The 16,182-nt window shown below is 37.8% G+C and overlaps 1 protein-coding gene across 4 annotated transcripts in view; it reads left to right on the top strand.

Annotated features, from left to right (window-relative positions):
• Window positions 1-10,563: 10,563 nt before the first annotated feature.
• The window catches only part of PID1 (phosphotyrosine interaction domain containing 1), an 86,241-nt gene continuing 80,622 nt past the window's right edge, over window positions 10,564-16,182 (top strand). For 2 of the 4 annotated variants that reach the window (XM_039318918.1, XM_039318914.1), the window contains exon 1: window positions 10,564-10,891. In XM_039318918.1, coding sequence (XP_039174852.1) covers window positions 10,862-10,891 — 30 coding nt within the window. In that variant the 5' untranslated portion in view covers window positions 10,564-10,861. Of the gene's footprint in view, window positions 10,892-11,248; window positions 11,343-16,182 lie in introns of those variants that run through there. The other 2 variants (XM_039318916.1, XM_039318917.1) reach the window with 2 other exon arrangements.

Raw genomic sequence — 16,182 nt, 5'->3', positions numbered from 1 at the left:
CAATGGCTAGCAGGAAGCATTGGTATACTATATTAGTAAGTAAAATTTAAATTTTCTGAGAATATGAAAGTAATTTTCCCATATTTTGGTTTGTGCAATATTTTTGTTTGTTAATTGTTAGATTTTAATATACACCAAATACCATGATTTTAATGGTTTATAATTTACAAATGGTTTATAGAACTGAATACGGGGTTTGGAACATAAATAAATATCTCATGAGCCATGTTCAGTAGAGAAGAGATTTTAATTCTTAATTCCTTTCCTTGCAAGGAATCTTTGCTTTTTAATTAAGTATAATTTATAATTTTAAATATAATTTTCATTTATTACTTTATCCCCAAGGCATCTCCAGTCTTTAAAATACCTCTTAAGTTTTGCTTGTCTGAGAACTGTGATCTACAATATGTTAGTGACAACCTTAAATATAATATACAAATCTGAGTGGGAATTCATTTGCTGCTCTTTCATAGTTTTCAGTTCTCATTTAATTCTTTTTCCTAACATAATGGAACCTTTCTTCATGCTACATTTAGAGCATTGATTTTTGGTCGTATGGCTATCTTATTGCTTCATTAACAGGCTTTGGATATTTGCAAAGAGGATAAGCACACGAGACATCCGTCTTTGAAAATTTAAAAACATAGAAGCACATACTATCTATTCTACAACTGGTCTAAAAGTATCAGAAGATGTCTTTATATATTTGTTCTCTTGTCTGGGATGGTCAACAACTATATTATCACCTGATAAATACACTTTCTATTCCTTTGAATTTCATGCACGTTGTTAAAATCTTTGCAGAAAATCCAGAACTTTTCTTTAACATTTCTGTTATACCTGATAAAATGAAGCTGATTATTGTTTGGTTTGGTTTGGTTTAGCTTAGGTTTTTCTTTTAATTCACTTACATACTGGATCAAATGGGAGAAATATTAAAATGTTATGGGAACACCCACAAGGGATTAAATTTAGCTCCAAAGACTCATTAATGTAAAACTAACTTTACTCAATTTAGATTCATTTTTGAAAGTGTTCCAAGAAAAAAGTTATAGAGAAAGAAGAAGCAAGCCTCTCTATTCTAGAACTCATAGTTGAGTCCTGACTATCCAAAGCATATCTCTGAAATTTGAATGGCTGCCATGGTTCAACCAAGTCTGACATGAAGAATATGCACACACAAATCAATATTATTTAGAAATATTTTCAAAACTAGCAGTTAAAAATAAGTTCTGACTGATTTGTGGATAGTAAGAATATATAAGGGAGGTAGCTAAAAATGCATAATTGAAAAATTAGTCTTAAAATATACTGGAAAAAGAGATGAGATGGAACAAAGTGATACAAATACAACAATCATGAATATATAAAATATTGATTTCTTTCTTCAGCTTCCCCAATTTATTCCCACATCCAAAAGTCTCCAATTTGAGGAAGGACCAGTTAATTCCTTAATGCAATAAAGGTAGCCTTTGCTTAAAGATCATTCATTCAGCAACCACTCAATGTTATGATGGCATTGAGCAAATGGTATTTAAGCCTGGTGCCTGAAGTTACAGCTGCTACAGTGTCACTGTGATCATGTGATTAAAATTCAATTGCCTGGCAGCCCCACCCACACTTATGACCACAGGGTGCTTCAGCTCCTCTCACCCACTTTGCTCTCCCCTATCTCTTCCCTTTTGGCCAACCTTCACAGTGGCTCTCCTTGGGGTAAGGGCAATGCTGAGGCCAACATAGAGGTTCTGAAGCCTTCTAAAATCTTGTGAGAAGGATTCCTCCACAATTCTCCAAATCACATGTATGGTTCTTGTTTTCTGAAGGTCTTTCTAAATCATCTCAAGGACACCATATGCAATTTGGGGGAGGCTTCTTGCTTGGTTTCAGAATATAATTTTATACCTTGCCCCAAGAGGAAGGGTGCTTCCTAAGAAATGCTATTGTTTCTCAGCTCCTTCACTGTGAACAATTTTGCAGATTCAACAAGCTTCAGTTAAACACATTAAGGCTTCATGCAATGTGTAAATCTATCCACAGAGAGATTGAGCATAACTCTAGGAAAATGAGTTACCAGATATAGTAAAATCTATTTGCCTGTTGACACTGCCATCTGCGCGCTTCTAATATTCATACCACATGATAGCTTTTCAATTTCCCTTCTGTTATATGTGAGATGCAGCCAACAAGCACTAATCATATAACAGAAGCATTTTTCCCAAAATTATTTTACTCATATGGTGCAGCATCCTCTATCTTTAGCACCTTTATTTATACATTTTAATATTTGAATGGAAAATATTTAAACTGTACATGCAAAATTAGCTATACCTTGTGGACTCTATGTCATGAAATAAGTAAAGAGCAAGTAAAATGCTTTATTAGAAACTTATAATTTGATTAAAATACAGTTCTAATTGTCGGGAAGACTACAGTTTGACATTCTTTTCAGTTTTTCCAATATGCATTCTAAATTTAATTTATTGATATTAGCAGTAATGAAGAAATTATAAAAGATGAGCAAATATATTTCAGTAGTATAGTACCTTTCTGCTGCACAAGCCCTCACAAAACCTGGATGGTTATAAAGAAAGATTTTTGTGCAATTTATGAATTGCAAAGCTTGCCTGTTTTGTTTCCATCACCAAATATATATGCTTAATTTTTGAGCAAAGAACATTATTACATTATTTGGTACCTGCATCTGGATGATGTACTCCCAATGGTTTGAAAGGTTCTTATTCTTTTAGTAAGTGCAAAATTTAAACTCTGTAGTGAGTTAGCTGTTACGAGATGCAGATTATCTTTTAGTCAGAAATGCCTTCCAGCTGTTGCAGCCACTTTGCTTACAATAAGATTTCACTGGTCACCGAGTTTTAAAGGGTTTTCTTGGAGATAGATTGGTTCAGATAATACATATTGCAATGTTTTAAATGAAACTTTGTATAATTTTCTGCTTCAAATTGGTAAAGGTGTCAGCTATTGAAATCTCAATTATTATGAAAAAAATATTTTGCAGTTACGATTGAGTTCAGAGATGTATAGTGCCTACCAGCTAAGGATCTATTTTATTAACAATTAATACTTAATTATTATAGCTCTGTTCAAAGTATTTTGGAGCAACAAAATTGCTTTCTCTGGATGAAATTAGCTCTGGTGATGGAGGCAGCATACCAAATAATCATACAATAATTAAATAATAGTAATTAATCCAATCATTGAATTGGATTCAGTGGGTTTATGTTTAAATAAAAGAGGATAAGATTGTGATCAAATAATTAATATAATCATATTTATGGGAAACAGGATAGATCTCAGTGAAGCACAGTAGACATTAATATTTGCCAAATTAGTGGCAAAATATGGTTTTCTAGAAAACAATTTGCATTGTTGCAAGAATGTATAGATCTAGAGATAAGTTGAAAGCATCACAAAAGAAAGCAAGAAAACATCTAGGACTAAGGTTTGAGAAGGTGGACTGATGTAGGAAAAGAGTGGAGGGCCATGGGAGAGCTAAGGAGACCTGTGAAACAAACCAAAGCAGAGTAAAAACTGGAAAGGATGTGCATGTATACATATACTTTGCATGAGGAAATGAGAGTGAGTGAGGTAATGAAGGTTGATGAGAGATGCTGAAAGAAAATGAATGATTGGCTTGAATGAAACTTGTATGCTGGCAGTAAGGAATGAGAGGATTAGAAATATTCCAAACGAAAGATGTAATTATGCAATCACAGGAGTGTCTTGTAATTTGAACTTTGCGTATTTTTAGACTTATCATTTTTGCCCTCTTGGAAATGGGTCCTCTAATCATGGGGACTATGCTGTTTCTAAAAATTCTGTGCCCTAGCCCCCCAAATTAGAGTCCTTCATCACAGCCTTCTTGGAATGATATTATATCTCACAAGAAAGTGAAATTTGGTTATGTGAAGAAAGCAGAGTTTCCTTCCTAAGGCTTTTATTTACACACACACACACACACACACACACACACACACACACACCAAATATACATACATACACATACACACATCTACATCTACATCTAGATATAGATATAGATATACATATATATAGACATACATACATACATACAGTACATACATACATACATGCACAGACAGACAGACAGATATTACACATGTGGATATAGGTTTTATCATTGTTAAGGTCTAAAATACGTAAACCTGATCATATGCATCTACTTGTAGAGACATCTTGTTGTCTTCAATGGACTTGTTTCCAAGTTTCATAGAATTTTAGCCTTTGTTGCTTTATTTGCAGTAATACAATAGCCAGCTTTGAAACTACTGTTTAGAAGATGAAAGAAAAAGTGGTTGAACTCTATGGTGTTCTTGAATACCACAAACACCTGGTTGAATAGTGCAAATATAAAAATTCTTCTGATACCTAGACAGGTCATTAAGAGATGCCTGGTTGCCATAGTAACCAACCTATAATGAAAGTAGTAAGAGAAGCACTAGGGCTCCGATAATTATCTTCTGAAACCAAAACCAGAAAGCTGTTTTCTAGGAACTTGGTGATATGCACATCTGCTTAGTTTCATACCTCATCTGCAATGTGTCTTCCATACCTGTACAAATTTTCAATTTTAAAGATTCTGCATAATTTAAATATAGTAATGTGCAGATAGGAAAAATGTATTCATGAGAGATGACTGGGAAATGTTGGTATGAAATTGATCTATAATATGTGTCAGATACAGCACCTGCATTGTATTAACGTAAAAAGCTAGCAATGCAGTGGCCAAATAAGCTGGTAGGAAAACCTGAGGAGCCTTTTCTTTTTTTGACCTTTGCAGTTGAATCTCTTTAGCAGACTGATTGATTTTAAATTCATGTCATGATTTGGAAGTCACATAAATAATGGCCGTTTACAGTCTGGTCTTTTCTCCCATAAGAAATGATAATTTCAGTTTGGTCTTTGGAGAAATAATTTTGAACAGAAATGCAGTGAAAATATGTTGTGTGGCACTGGGAGGATTAAGAATCGCTTTAGAACTTTATTCCAATGTACAGTAGATTACTGTATACTGTATTTGCATCCACAGCCATTACACCAATCCATTTCAGACCAAGCAATGCTATTTAGAGCTCAGAATATGAAATAGTAAGCTAAAGAAATTAAAGGCATAAGATAAGAAAAGTAATACAACTAAGACTGGTTTACAATAATGCTTCTGATATATTTCTATCCTTTCAAACCATCCTTGCTTCTATTGCATCCATATATGCTTTGTGTATTGTATTGTTTTCTCAAACTTCTCTGTGAAATCTTCATCAATTCAATTTAACACAATTATTTTGGTTTTCCTCTTTCACTCAATCATGAACTCTTCCTTCAGATATTGATTTTGATATTTAATCCTCGCCAATGGATCTCTGAGTTGGAAAACAGTAGGGTTATGGTGGTAGCTAAAGATGCTCTGCCCAACTCTGACTAATGCACCAATTACAACGTCCCTTAGTGACATAATTCATTCTTCAATCACCCCTTAGTTGGATTGCTCTAAATCAGACATATCAAACTCGCAACGTATCGGGATAGTTTTGCCATTGCCGGCAATGGGATGGGCGCAGCTTCTGTGTGATGCATCTGGCCTGTGGGCTGGCAGTTTGACACCCCTAAATGTACTTAATGAAGAGAGCATTTGGAGATCACCCAGAAACTCTGGCTAGTCTAGTATGCAGCAGTTAAGCCAGAATGCAGCAGCTATCAGGACAGAACGCAGCTAATCAGGAAAGTGATTAATATTTATATGTTACTTATATGTAAGGGTGTAGGTTATACATATGTTGTATATAGTATGTTTAAATGTATGCTATATAGGTGTACACTTTGAGAGCAAGCAACTAAATTTCATTTTTAATGTGTGTCATTGTGCCCACAGTAAAAAATGACAATAAAGCTTATCTATATGTCTATTTATCTATAGTGTGATAGGTCAATCCCATTGTTGTAGAGTACTAAAGGTGCATTGGTTGCTATTGCCCAGTTTCTGGATCTGGGTCCAAATGCTTGCTATTACCTACAAAGTCCTACACAGAGAAGCACAGGCTCACATCGAGCACCACTTTGCCAAGGGTGCATATCTGCCCATCCAGTAAGTACATTGTGAGAAGACTTACTTACAATCTTCATTCTTTGCTATAGTAGTAGTAGCTAGTAGTGCCTTATGATTTCCTTTCAGTTAATAGTTGTGGCAAACAAGCCTTTCTTTGGCAGTGGACAAATATAATATCAATATATTATCCATCTGGGAACCAATTTGGTAAGTGGTTAAAACACAAGGCTAAAAACTGAGACACTGTGGGTTCTTGATCTTGGACCAGCCATTCTCTCTCAGCCCTAGGAAGGAGGCTAAGAAAGAGGCAATGGCAAATCACTTACCTAAAACCTTGCCAACAAAACTGCAGGAACTAGTCCAGGCAATCGCCAAGAATCAAAAACTGACTTGAAGACATAAATAATTATTATCCATCTGGTTCAATAGCTTTTTAATAGAAAAGGACCACAATTTGCTAGCCAGATAGGACTAATGGATACATGCAAGCCAGAAATTAGCTAAACAAATCATGATACACCATTACTTCTAAATCTGGCCATTCATAGGCAGACTTGTCCAAGATTTCAGATAAGCCTTCGTCAGCCTTGGTTAGAGATAACAAGAACAAAACCAACTATCTATTCACCATCCTTATATAATTAAAGAAGTGGATAATTCATGCCTTGAAATTTTAATAGTGATTATGAATAATTACCATGGAAAAAATAATGTAAAAACCATTAAAATGTTGTGTAACAGTAGGCATAATATACATTTTTAAAAAGGTTCCACTTCACATAATTTGAAATTTCTCAATATGGATTAGTGGGTTCCAGTCACTGCAATTGTTAGCCATGGCTATTCTACAGTGTGATTCTACAAGTTGATCTACAGATTTAGAAGAGCATCAAGTTAAGGAAGACTGGTGCATATTAATAATTTAGTCTATTTTCTTTGTGAAAATGGGAAAGGCAGCATCCTGCAGTCCCTGTACAAGCATTTAGGCATTTGGAGAAACAGCTTCTCTTTCCACTACAAAAGCCTAATGGGGTTTTCTGGACTTCTTCCAGTGCTTTAAGCAATAAGATTGACTTTTACAAATATCTGCTGCTTCCAGTTCTGCAAACAGCTGTTAACTTATTGAAAATGACATTCTGCAGTACTGATATCATCCTACACAGCATGCTAAACCATGACTGACTAGATACATATCTTATTAATCAAAATTAAATAACTACATTAAATAACATATGTAGGTTTAAACAGTGGTTCTCAACCTTTCTAATGCTGCGACCCCATAATACAGTTCCCCATGTTGTGGTGACCCCCAACCACTTATACATCACCGGGTGCCAGGGGCGTGGCCAAAGAAAAGGGGGAAAAATGGCAGATAGCCTTGTTTGGCGACCCCCGTGAAATGGTCGTTCGACCCCAAATGGGGTCCCGACCCACAGGTTGAGAACCACTGGTTTAAACCTATGAATACAACTACTTTGTACGGCATTCTGAGATTGTTTTTTAACTGTTCAGAAGACTTGACATGAGCACTGTGAAAGCCAGAATGTGTTCACTTTGCTCCAGAGTATTATTGTTGTTATCATGGTCCTCCACCCCAAGATATCAATTTCCAATAGGTTTCTTCCAAAAATGAAAATGAGATACAAGTGTTTGATTATTGCACTGTCCAAAAGATAGTTTTTCTGAAACGGCAGCCATTATTTCTCTGCAGATTTTAAGAACTTATTCTGCAAAAAAAATGAGTTCAGAGTCTACTCTACACAAACAATGTGCTTTTCTATCATTTTATTGTGAACAAAATCTAAAACCAAACATAACAGTTGCATGGTTAATTTCAAACTATGTTGCTCTTGCCATATTGTTGCTTGTTTCCATGTGTGACCTAGGTAGAAAATGCATTTTTTTTGTAAGTTCCACCAAATAAGGAGATGAGCTGCATTGCTCACCAGCAGATGTCTCTTTACTCTGTCCAACCAACATAGATTGCATAATGGAGGAGACAAAGTTTCTTTTGCAAATGAGTATCAGAAAGTCTTTTCCTTTTTCTTTATTGTATAATGTTGCTGATGGAATGGCAGATATAAATGATGCAAGTTGCTAGACTTGGAACACTGCTAGACCTGATTTCTAGATACAAATGTACTTTATAGTCTCAGGTTTTGTTATGAGCTTAACTGGCAAATTCCTTAATGGAAACATTATGCAGGCTACATGCAGAAAAAATATAGAATCTAAAATATTTTCCTAAATTAATTTGATTCTATTTATATTCTTAAAATAATGAAATAGACACCTTGGGTTTGGAAACAAATATATTTATCAACCAAAATAGATAGATGAAGAGAGAGAGAGAGAGAGAGAGAGAGAGAGAGAGAGAGAGAGAGAGGGAGAGAGAGAGAAACAGAGTTTTTGTTTTTTGTAAAAAATGAGTGTTTATTCTGTATGGAACTTCAGCATGACTTCAACATAACATCTTGCTCTCCTAATTAACAAAAGGTGTGAGGTATCAGACTGGTGACATTCTGAGGACACTTTGTTGGCTATTAATAGCCAATGGCCTGTATTTCTAGCATGTTACGCAGATTTTGCCTCAGGGACCTATCAATGACCAAAATTGGACTGTTCTCTTCACTTTGCCTCACCAATAAGGTGAGGTAGATAAAAAAAAAATTAAAACTTTACATATTTGTTAGATTTGTGATGGAAATGAAGGAATTTCATTATTTTCTGAAATGTGAAAAGACTTCTGGTGTAAGACTAATTAAACCAAGATCAGATTAACAGTGTGATAAAGGAAAAAGCATGGCCCTCTCCTACTGATGAAAAGAGTAAATAAAAAGATCTCAGTCAATTCAGCATTCCCTTCACTGCTGGCAATTGCTGATCAATGCAAGATAAATGTTTTAAATGTGATTGAACATTTAAAGCATATATTTATTTACCAATCAAATTTATAAACATGCATTCTACCGCTGAACCAATTCCCAAACAGGAAGGTAGTCAAGTTAACAGCTTAGCGGTCAATAAAATCATTTATAAAGTGTTGGATTGTTACAATGCTAAAGAATTAAGGATGATTAATCTTGGAGCAAAGCAGTGATCTAAACTTATTCCTCCCTTTCAACTCATACTGGATTTGGAAGTGCTTAATGAAGCCATATTGACAACTCACAGTAGGGAAAGAAGTTTACTTTTGAAAAAACAGGGATAAAGTCTACCCCCACAGCGCACAAATCTAACAAACAAAACACAACAAACAAGGGAAGTTGGTTGAAATCCAATCCTACACTTTCTTGATGAAAATAATGATTACAAAGATAAGATATAAGATAACCTTTATTGTCATTTTTTTACTGTGGGCCTATTAAAAATGAAATTTTGTTGCCTGCGCTCAAACAAAAGTATATATCTAACCATACCCATAAATCACACACATATACACATGCTATATACATGCATACATATATACCTACACCCATACTTATATATTAAACACTGTCCATTTAGAATACATAGCAGAAAGGAAATTTGAAAGTTCACAAGGTTGGTGCTATATGGAACAAAACTCTGACTGAATCTGGATGTTCTGCTTTGGGTACCATGAAGCCTTTCCAAGAAGGTAACAAGGAAAAGAGGTCATGAAGAGAATCTGTAGCATCCCAGGCAATATTGCGGACCCTGCTCAAGCATCGCTTATATGCCTGAACAGAAGGAAGTGAACTACCAATAATCTTTTTTGCCATCCTCACCACTCTCTGCACCTCCTTCCTGTCTGAGGCAGTGATGCTTCCAAACCACACTGTAATGCAATAAGACAGGATGCTCTGGATGTCCCTCTATAGAAAGTGGTAAGGACAGGGGAAGGAAGAGGTACTTTTCTCATGCAATGCAGACAATGTAGGCCCTGCTATGCCCTCTTCACCAGTGTCTTGCTGTAATACTATCAAACACATGCCATCAAGTCTTGTGTTCGCTCTTACTGAGCACACAGACTTTCTTCTCTATGATCTATTCTATCAGAAACTTAAAAGGCTGGATCACAGATCCAGAGTCGGGAAAAAAAAAAACATCCTAGCGAGGAAATCTTTGTTGGAATCGTCACATTTTAACAGAAAGGAAAAGAGGTTAATTCCTGACGCCGTCTAATTGCAGATGGTACTTTGCTTTTGCTTCTGAAATCACGTAGCCGAACCACCACCAGCGAATCCTTGACTCTAGGCCGGATAGCAGAGCAGCAGCAACACCGCTGGACACCACCACCCGTAGCAGCGAAGCATATATTGCGGCGGCGGAGGGGAGGGGGCAACAGTTGGTCTGGGAAGCTCTCGACTGTAGGGAGTACGCCGCTCGCTTGGGGAGACCGAGAAGAGGCGGAACTTAGCGGAGAGGAGTGGCCTGGGCGGGGCTTCGTGGGGGTGGGATTTAGCGTCCGCTAGCCCCATTGCTGCCGTGGTGGTGAGGGGCGGGGGGGAGAGGGGGAGCTAAGGCAATAGGACGGCGCATCTCGCCGCGGTGAGGAGCTGGCGCCGAGCTCTTGCTGCGCGCAGCCCAAGTTCAACCGGGGCTTCTCGTCTCCAACGCACACGCCTCCTTTCCCCTCCTCGGCTGGGCGGCGCTCGATTCCTCCCCCCCGTTGTCCTCTGGCGGCTGGCCCCGAACTGACACACGCCGAGCAGATGTGAACGAGCCTGGCTGGAGACCCGCCGCAGCCGCTCCACAGCCAGCTCGTTAGCAACCCTGTCCCGCCGCTCCGCCCCGCCAGGTCCCAGCGGGAGAAATATGTGGCAGCCGGCAACGGAGAGATTGCAGGTAACGAAAGAAGCAAAGGAGGCAGTTGAACGAGGTAGTGGGTTTGGGATGGGGGGTAGGGTAGGTGGGTGGGTGGGTGGGCGATGCTGTTGTCATGTGACTGCAATGCAATATTTTGCGTGGCCCTGACTAGAGAAAGGGACAAACGGCAGCAACAACTTGGCGCCAGTCCTTTGCCTGGTCTTGATGGTAGGATTCCGCGCTTGCAACTTTCCCCTTTGTCGGTGCCTTGCACTCTCCATGGACTGGGGGATCTTGACCATCCGCCGCCCCGTCGGATGACTTGCGGGTCACGATAAGGGGCACTGTCCCTTCCGTATGGTTCTAGAGACTTCCATCTCAATCGCTTCCATCCCATTTCGAAACACTTTCGTGTATGCGTGTCTAACGACGGCCAGTGCGTGTGGAAAGCTAAACCCCGAAGAGCGTCTAGTCAAGAGTTTCATTGACGGTGAGTTGGTGAGCTCTGTTCAAGACTAGAGACGGAGGGATTTGCTGTACTAGGCTTCAGTCGTTCCCCAGACGGCGCTGGCAGAGTGCAGTGCTTTTATAGAGAAGTCCTTGGCCAAAACCGAAACAGGAATCTCTTGACTTGGAGCCGGCGGGGAGGGGGGGGGGGAGAGAAGAGCCGACTATTTTTGTTGCAGGTCTCTCCCTCTGAATTTCTCTTTTTCACTTTAAAATATTCTCCAGATGGTCAGCAACAAAGGCTGCCAGATAAATTTACAGAAACCAACTTTTTTTGGCAGGCCATCGCAGCATTAAATCCCCAAGTAAACCTTGAAGAAATTCTAAAATGGCAAAGGCAAAATAGTTGGGAAATCTGTTTTGAATGCGTGGAGAGAAAAAACACAATTGCAGAACAACAAGCTAGACGACAAAGGCTAGGGAATGCTGAGTAACCTCTGTATGGGTAGGATCTGGGAGACTCATATTCTTAAATTCTTCTGCATGATCAGGTGTATGATAAGTGCTGCATTTCTGGAGTGTTTTGCCTTAAACAATATGGGGACACATTTGTGAAAGTTGCTATACAATCTAAAATGATCTTGACGATTCTTCGAAGATATTTGGGAATAAAGACTTTTGTATAACTCCAATATTTTTCTGGTAGCAGTTACAGTTTGGTAGTGTGCTTTGTCTTCTGGGATGATTGTTCCAAGACATAACAATTAAGCCTCTCAAGTTATTTGGTCACATCATGCTTTACTTAAAGTAATATGTAGACTCCAAAGCACAGGACCTTTGGCAAGGAGATGATTCTGGCTTTTGTTCCACTTCTTCACATACGAACTTTTGATACAGTGTTTATCTGGCTATACTAAAGTTAACTTCAGCCCCTTTTGCAGTGCATGCTGCCATTTAGCAGGACTGCTTTCTGTTATATAAAAGTGTTGGCACACTGAAGACGTTAGCAATAGTTGTGCAAATGCTGACCAAAGTAATGCATTTCTACTGTTATGAAACACACCGTTAAAAAATACTTTTACTTCAACTCTTCAGCCTGAAGTCCGCAAGCCATTTCAAACTGGGTTTTCCTTGGCAGCAGTAAAATGTGAATATAAATATGTCTGCTAACTTCTATAAGCTGTTACAACTTACTGTATTATTGGACTCCCCTGGATGTATCCATGGTTCAAACATTTCAAAGTTCAAAACCTCAGTCAGCTTTGATGGTATCTTTTTAAAACCAGCATTGTTTGCTTTTTTTGAGGCACTCTTCCCTCCAGAGTTCTTAAGGGATGTTTCAGGATATCTGTAGTTTCAGGATATCTGTATTTGCACGTACTGACTAAAAGACAACTTTTCCCATACTCTCTTGTCTTTTCCCATATCTCTGTGTGCAAAGTATAGTTCTGAATGCGTCACAAAGCTGTTGCTGATAGTCTCTTGGTAGCAAAAAAGAAGAAGTCTAAAATAACAAGTTCTTTTAACAGTCTTAATAATCAAGTAGAAATGACTCATAAAAGTTCTTATGTGAGATAGATATTATGTTTGATTTTATTTAGGGGAATTGGTATATATTTTGGGCTTGCTGTTGCAAATACATTTATAATAATGATGATAAAGTTGGAAGGGAACTTGGAGGTCATCTAGTCCAACCTCCTGCTCAGGCAGGAAATCCTATACCATTTCGGACAAATGGCTGTCCAGTTTCTTCTTAAAAACTTCCAGTGTTGGAGCATTTACTGCTTCTGGAGGCAGGTTGTTCCACTGGTTAATTGTTCTAACTGTCAGGAAGTTTCTCCTTAGTTCTAGGTTGCTTCTCTCTTTGGTTAGCTTCCATCCTTTGCTTCTTGTCCTGCCTTCAGGTGCTTTGGAAAATAGCTTGACTCCCTCTTCTTTGTGGCAGCCCCTGAGATATTGGAGCACTGCTATCATGTCCCCCCTCATTCTTTCCTTCATTAAACTAGACATACCCAATTCCAGCAACCGTTCCTTATATGTTTTAGCCTCCAGTCCCCTAATCATCTTTGTTGCTCTTCTCTGTACTCTTTTTAGAGTCTTAACATCTTTTTTACATCGTGGTGACCAAAACTGGATGCAGTATTCCAAGTGTGGTCCTACCATCTTATATTTTTTAAAATTATTATTTATTTATTATAGAGTTTTATCCTATCTGTATTACTTTATAAGTAACTCAGGGTGGCAATCATATATAATGCTCCTTCCACCTATTTCCCCCACAACAACAAATCTTTGAGGTGGATTGGGCTAAGAGAGAGTCACTGGGCCAAAGTCACCCAGCCGCCTTCATGCCTAAGGCAGGACTAGAACTCCTGGTCTCTTCATTTCTAAGCCAGTATCTTAACCACTATACTAAACTGGTGCACAGCAACCAAATTTGTAGATCCTTCTTATCCTTGAAACACACAGTCCATAAAAACAGGCCATTAACTTAAACTGTAGGGCATTGATAGCTGAGTATGCTATGAGGGCAATTCAGAAATAAACCTCTGTTTGGTTATCAATGACAGACACTCACAGATACAAAACTTTTATTACACACGTTAGAAAACTACATTACATTACTTTTTGACATAATCGGTGATCAAAAACATCCCAATGGAACTGCTTCAAAAGTTCTTGGGTGCATCTAATGGTGTGCAGGCGAGCATTAGCGTGAACCAACACCACACTGGAAGTGGTGCCATAGAAAATCCCACCAAATGTGAAGATGTCAAAAGTATTGTTAATGAAGTTCATGGAGCATGGTTCGACTATCAATTCAGATGTCTACCATGAAACATTACAAAAATTCAGATGAGCCATCCATAACAAGCGTCGGGCATGCTGACTTCCAGCGTGGTGTTGGTTCACGATAATGCTCGCCCGCATACCGCTAGATGCACCCAAGAACTTTTGAAGCAGTTCCATTGGGATGTTTTTGATCACCCCCCCATAGCCCAGATTTGGCACTGCGTGACTACTATTAAGGAATTTCAAACCTTGTAAGACGTTATGACAAGTGTCTCAATTTGAATGGTGGTTATGTCAAAAAGTAATGTAATGTAGTTTTCTAATGTGTATAATAAAAGTTCAGTACTGCGAGTATCTTTCATTGATAACCAAATGGAGGTTTATTTCTGAATTGCTCTCATGCTGCATTACTCTCAATATTTTTCAAGGGATCAACTCATCCCTCTCCCTTGATAAAGTGACACAGATGGATCTTCTCTGCCTTAAAACAGCTGTTTTTTTTTTAAATGTGGCTACACTGTTGTTCCTTGAAGGCTCTATTCAATACAATTGCTTTAGTGAACAGATACAACTAAAACTTGTCTATCCTGGTTTGTGCCTCTGATCATTTTAAGAGAAATTTTACCAGAGAGAGATACACACTTTCTGCAAAAAGGCCTCCTTATAAAACTTTTAATGCTTTTGATTATGAATACTCTGTTATTTTGTTTAATGAGTTAAATAGGTACTTCAGCAGTACAGGAATAGGTAAGAAAAACTTAAATGCATCAACAGTAATTTAGTGCACTTGAAAAACTGGAATAGTAGGGACAGGGCATGTTGGCAGATAAAAAAAAACTGCTAGTAATCCTTTATGTGAAAAAACAATATTTTTGAAAGAGTGAGATTGGCTTGTAATTTATGATTTGGAGAAATTCTCAATTTTGCTTTCAAAATTGGATCATCCTTCCAGTTTACTGAATATTTCAAAATTCTTCAATCTATTTAAAGCTAAAACACATTTGGGCTTCCAGACTAGAATAACTGGATACTTTGCATCCTATGCTTCTGCAGTGATTTGTACCACCTTCCCATAGACATATGTTTAAACTATTAGAATTATAATGCTTCTGATTCAATTGAGAGCTGTCAGGGTGACTTTGGACTAACTCCTTTTTTTCACCCCCAGCCCACCTCACAGGATGGTGGCTGTGGGGAAAATAGAGAATGGGTACTTTATATATACCACCTTAAATTGTACAAAATGAAGGATATTTGGGGTTAGACGATGGCATGTTAGCACTGATTGGCACCAGGGTTTTTGTTGATTTTAATGTTTTATATTTTAATGGTTGTGTTCTATAGTTTTAAAAATGATTTTATATGTCTTTTGATTTTTGATTGGGAACTGCTCAGAGTTGTTTGAAAGATGGGTAGCTATGGAAATGTTATACACGTAATCCTTGACTTACAACAGTTTATTTAGTGACTGTTCAAAGTTACAACAGCACTGAAAAAAGTGACTTATGACTGTTTTTCACACCTACGACCATTGCAGCATGCCCATGGTTTCAGGAGCAGAATTCAGACACTAGGCCAGGGGTAGGCAACCTTGGCTCTTTTATGACTCGTGGACTTCCATAAGTCATAAAAGAGCCAAGGTTGCCTACCCCTGCACTAGGCATTTGATATGTATTTATGATGGTTGCAGTGTCCCAGGATCATGTGATCAGCCATTGCAAAATTTGGACAAGCAAAGTCAAGATTCACTAAACAACCATCTCACTAACTTAACAACTGCAGTGATTCACCTAACAACTGTGGCAAGGAAGGTCGTAAAATGGGGCAAAATTCCCTTAACAAATATCGCACTTAACAACAGAAATTTTGGGCTTAATTGTGACCATAAATCGGGGATTACCTGTATTCTACTATATATTTTCATTACATATACTGATTGTTGTAAAAAATAAGCCAAATGATATTTTTGCAAATCAAATTGGGGATAATAGACTATTTAATAACATTTTATTTTACCCTACAAGCTTACAACTGTTAATATTCCTCCGATATTTTCTAAAAGTTTCAACATTTTTGTTTCCAAATATTTA

The sequence above is a fragment of the Crotalus tigris genome, unplaced genomic scaffold, assembly GCF_016545835.1.
Source record: "Crotalus tigris isolate CLP2741 ecotype Arizona unplaced genomic scaffold, ASM1654583v1 scf7180000021653.269924, whole genome shotgun sequence".
NCBI classification, from domain to species: domain Eukaryota; kingdom Metazoa; phylum Chordata; class Lepidosauria; order Squamata; family Viperidae; genus Crotalus; species Crotalus tigris.
This window is presented reverse-complemented; position numbering and strand designations above follow the sequence as displayed.